The 5,514-nt window shown below is 41.4% G+C and overlaps 1 protein-coding gene across 1 annotated transcript in view; it reads right to left on the bottom strand.

The window, feature by feature from the left end:
• ARL13A (ADP ribosylation factor like GTPase 13A) overlaps window positions 1-5,514 on the bottom strand; it is a 39,935-nt gene that overhangs the window by 11,118 nt on the left and 23,303 nt on the right. The window contains exon 3 of the mRNA XM_037730424.1: window positions 4,927-5,030. Coding sequence (XP_037586352.1) covers window positions 4,927-5,030 — 104 coding nt within the window. The remainder of the gene's footprint in view (window positions 1-4,926; window positions 5,031-5,514) is intronic.

The raw sequence follows: 5,514 nt of genomic DNA on the forward strand, positions 1-5,514 counted from the left end.
AAAAAAAAAAAAAAAAAGAAAAAAAAGAAATCACCTGAAGGTATAAAACTCACTGGTAACAGTAAGTCACACAGACAAATACAGAGCATTGTTATAACCCTGTAATTGTGGTATGTAAAGTACTCATAGCTTGAGTATGAAGACTAAAAGATGAGCTTATCAAAAGTAACAACTATAGCAACTTTTAAAGACAGTATAATAAGATACAAGTAGAAACAATGAAAAGTTAAAAAGCAGAGGGGATGAAGTTAAAGTGTACAATTAATATTAGTTTTTTCTTGTTTTTGCAATCACAGTTGTCATCAGTTTAAAATAATGGGGTTTCCAGGTGGCAGTGGATGAATATTAAAATAAAATAAAATAATGGGTTATAAGATGTTATTTGCAAGCCTCATGGTAACTTCAAATCAAAAAACCTACAACTGATACACAAAAATATAAAGCAATAACTCAAAACATACTACCAGAGAAAATCACTTTCACAAAAAGGAAGACAGGAAGGAAGGAAAAGACCACAGATCAACCAGAAAGCAAATAACAAAATGGCAGTAAGTCCTTATTAATAATAACATTGAATGTAGATAGACTAAACTCTCCAATCAAAAGACATAGGGTGAATGAGTGGAAAAAAATCACAAACAAAAAACCACAATCTGTTTCCTACAAGAAACACACTTCATCTACAAAGACACATATAGACTGAAAGGGTTATAAAATTATATCCCATGCAAATGGAAACCCAAAAGAGCAGGAGTAGCTATACTTCAGACAAAACAGATTTCAAGACAAAAACTATAAAAAGAGACAAAGCATGTCATTATATAATGATAAGGGAATCACTTCAGCAAGTGTATATAAAAATAATAAATATATATGCACCCAACACTGGAGCATCCAGATATACAAAGCAAATGTTGTTAGAGCTAAAGAGAGAGAGATAGACCCCAATACAGTAATAATTGGAGATTCCAGCACCCCACTTTCAACATTGGACAGATTATACAGATCAGCAATGAAACATTGTACCTAATCTGCAATATAGAGCAAATGGACCTAATAGATATTTATAGAACATTTCATCCAATGAATGCAGGATATGCATTCTTCTCCTCAGCACATTGATCATTCTGGGAAGGCTGTGGAGAAAGGGGGACCCTCATACACTGTTGGTGGGAAGATAAATTATGTTCCACTATGAAGATTCCTCAAGAAACAACATAGAACTACCATGTGATGTAGCAATCCACTTGCTGTATATATATGCAAAAGAAAGGAAATCAGTATGTCAAAGAGCTATCTGGTGTCCTATGTTTATTGCAGCACTGTTCACAATAGCCCAGATTTGGAAGCAACCTAAGTGTCCATCAACAGATGAATGGATAAAGAAAATGTAGTACATATACACAATGGATACATAAAATTTAGCCATAAAAAAGAATAAGATCTTGTCATTTGCAGCAACACAGACAGAACAAGTACATTATGTTAACAGAAAGATATTTTATGGCACAGAAAGATAAATTTCACATGTTCTCACTCATTCATGGAAGCCATAGAGTAAAATAATTGAACTCGTGGAGACAAAGAGTAGGATACGGCTGGGCACGGTTCATGCCTGTAATCCCAGCACTCTGGGAAGCCAAGGCAGGCAGATCACTTGAGGACAGGCGTTTGAGACCAGCCTGGCCAACATGTTGAGATCACATCTCGACTAAAAATACAAAAATTAGCCAGGCATGGTGGCACAGGCCTGTAATCCCACTTACTTGGGAGGCTGAGGCAGAAGAATTGTTTGAACCCAGGAGGCTAAGGTTGCAGGGGGGCGAGATTGCGCCATTGCACTCTAGCCTGGGCAACAATAGTGAAACTCCGTCTCAAAACAAAACAAAACCCAAAACCAAACAACAACAACAAAACTCACAGGGACAAGGGAGGTGAATTATTCAATTTTGGACACAGAGGAACCTATTAGATTGATTCTGGTGGTCCTGCATAGACAGAAGTGGCCTGAGACATTCTTCAGAATGTGATATCCATGCCCATTAAAAAATTCCCTGTGAATGTAGTCACAACCAATAGATTTATGAATCACTCCCCAGGTATTCACTGAGCACAAGGCAAATTATGCAGTAACAAAGTAAATAGACTCTAGGCAGTGTCCTCTAGGAATTAAAATGGGAAACAGACACTATTCTCACAGGCAAAATAGCATACCATTAATTCCAGGTGAGTGCTTCCAAAAGCTGGCTGGCCATCAGAAACCCCTGGGGAATTCTACTTTTTTTTTTTTTTTTAAGAGATGGGGTCTCCTTATGTTGCCCAGGCTGGAGTGCAGTGGCTATTCACAGGGGCGATCCGACTACTGATCAGCACGGGAGTTTTGACCTGCTCCATTTCTGACCTGGGCCCGTTCACCCCTCCTTAGGTAACCTGGTTGTCCCCTGCTCCCGGGAGGTCACCATATTGATGCTGAACTTAGTGCGGACACCCGGTCGGCATAGTGCACTACAGCCCAGAACTCCTGGGCTCAAGGGATCTTCCCACCTCAGCCTCCCAAGTAGCTGGGACAACAGGCACGTGCCACTGCACCCAGTGGGAAGTCTTAAAATATAGATTCCTACGGCATACCCGGACTAAAGGGAATCCAGGGGCGAGGTTGAGTTGGGGTTCTAGAAAATTATCCCCACTGTTTTCAATAATCTTGTGATTCTTCCTGGCTCCTGGATTTTTCCTACTGCTATTTAACTTCTTAAATATTTCTGCCTATTAGAGAATAGGGTGAAGCAAGGAGTTAAGTTTGTTTCCTACAAGCGGGAATACAAGGCTGAACCCATTGGTTAAAATATGAGGCTTGGAGCCGCTAATGGGACAGAGGAAGTTGTTATAGAAAATGGCAACATGTTGCCAGGCACAGTGGCTCACACCCGTAATTCCAGCACTTTGGGAAGCTGAGGCAGGAAGATTGTTTGAGGCCAGGAGTTCAAGACCAGCCCTGCCAACATGGTGAAACCCCATCTTTACTAAAATCCAAAAAGTTAGCCAGGTGTGGTGGTGCACACCTGTAATCCCAGCTACTTGGGAGGCTGAGGCATTCAGATTCACAGAATCACTTGAACTTGGGAGGCAGAGGTTGCAGTGAGCTGAGATTGTGTCACTGCACTCCAGCCTGGGCAACAGAGCAAGACTCCATCCGATGAGTTTGTGTCCTTTGTAGGGACATGGATGAACCTGGAAACCATCATTCTCAGCAAACTGACAGAAGAGCAGAAGATCAAACACTGCATGTTCTCACTCATAGGCGGGTGTTGAACAATGAGAACACATGGACACAGGGAGGGGAGCACTACACAGAGGGTCAGTTGGGGGGAAATAGGGGAGGGACGGTGGGGGGTAGGGAGTTGGGGAGAGATAGCAAGGGGAGAGATGCCAGATGTAGGTGATGGGGAGGAAGGCAGCAAATCACACTGCCACGTGTGTACCTAGGCAACAATCTTGCATGTTCTCCACATGTACCCCAAAACCTAAAATGCAATAAAATAAATAAATGGGTAAAAAAAAAAAGAATAAAGAATAGAAAAGAAAATGGCAACATGTTGTATCAGGTGAATGGTGGAATGGGCAGAATATCCATTCCATGAATACTTATTGAATACCTACCTGAAAATGCTAAAAAGTCACAGGCTAAAGATACAGAGAGGAAAAGATCCATTATTTCTCCTCAAGAGGCTCACAATTTAGGGGATGGACTTGCAGTTGCCTGATGATGTTGTAATAAGTGCGTGCCAGAGTGATGCGTGGAATAGAGTGGGAGCTGAAGGAGGGCACTGATAGTGAAGGCTTTCCTGACGTCCAGCTGTGCTGTGACTTGAGGCTTCTGATTTAGCAGGTAGATCATGGTGGAGGTAAAATGCTAAGTAGTGGGACAATATGTACAGACCTAGGAAAGGGGGATGGCAAGTAATTTGTTGTGGCTTTATTAGAGGGCATGTGCAGAGAGCATGAGAAATGAAGCTGGAGGAAGACTCAGGGACCAACTCAGAGAGGGCTTTGTGTGCTGCTAAGAAACTTAAGTTTTATCTTGAAGATAATGGCATTGAACAGTTTTGAGCAGGGAAGTGCCATGATCAGACTTTTATATTAAGTCCTTCTGGTAGCTATGTGGATTGAATACTGGGGGGACAACTGGAGATGACAAGATCAGCCAGAAGGCTGTTGCTATAGTTTAAGGAAATTGATGAGGAGTTCAGGTAGGTCAGTGGCAGAGGAGTCAGGTTAGCCCTTTTTGTTCGAGGATGCCAGGTTAGATAAAACTCAACCATGTCATCATACTACTTCATTTATTCAATAAACATGGGTGGAGGGCATCCTGTGACAGATAGTACTGGCTTCTTTGATTGCTCCTTAACAAGTAGTATAGTAGCTTTCTGAAATTCTCTGTAACTGCTTCTTGAAATGTCAAGATACTAAACTAGAGATCTGGTATTAAACTTGCACATATCGGAACTGACAACATTTCTCAAGCTCCAACTCTGTATATTAGCTGTCACAGAATTTCCTGTTATTAAACTTCATCATCCCACACTTGTCTCTCTTATCTAGATCAAATTGCACTTTAGTTGAGCCCTGAAACTAGACATCATTTCAAACATGCTATCCTTCATAACTGACTGTAATGCTTTACATAGTTTTAACTCATGTGTGCCTACCCTATGAAAGGACTTTCAATTAGGATATCTTGTAAAGGGAGCAGGTGACAGACATTACATAAACAGGCTGTTTTTGTAACGTGGGGAAGGGAGGGAGGGAGAGAGACTCTCGAGTGTGTGTGTTGGGAGGTGTTTATCCACAAAAAGAGGGAAACTGAGGGCCATGAAGTAATGCTGGGAAGGAATGATTATTAACTGGATTCTGGAGTGCATGGGATACCCACACCAGTGTCTAATGCTCTTGGTTCCTTACATTTTTGGAATGTCTCCACGAGAAGAGTTTTGCCTGAGTTGTCCAAGCCAATGATAGGTATGGTCACATTCCTAGAAATGAAAAAAGAAAAATGAGCCAAAGTCTTAAAACAACAGTTAGGTTTTAAGCTAAACATAGAGTTATACTCTTCCTTAGTGTCTGGGATTCTGACCTGCAGTAATCCCAATGCATGTACCATAAAAGGCCTAGCCAAAGCAGTAGAAGGTGGTATGGATGGTATGGAGCCCCTCAGCAAAGCCCCCAAGGATGCTTTTCTTCCTTGATTTACTTAACCTTGTGCAATTGGCCATCCCTCCTCAACCCTGCCTCCAATCTTACAAAAACTGCTTAATCACTTCACCTAACAACATATATTATGAAGATTTGTCCCTTGAGGGACTATGGACAGATTTGTGGGAGGAAATAATGGAGTAGGCCTAGGGAAATAATTGTAATATTACCTTCGTGTCTCTTCTGGTGTCTTTAGTCGAGACCAGCAGGCGGTCAAAAGCCGGAACATGATTCAGCTTGGTTCTTAAATATTAAGAGAAGAAA

This window comes from Cebus imitator, unplaced genomic scaffold (genome assembly GCF_001604975.1).
Source record: "Cebus imitator isolate Cc_AM_T3 unplaced genomic scaffold, Cebus_imitator-1.0 Scaffold343, whole genome shotgun sequence".
Taxonomy (NCBI): domain Eukaryota; kingdom Metazoa; phylum Chordata; class Mammalia; order Primates; family Cebidae; genus Cebus; species Cebus imitator.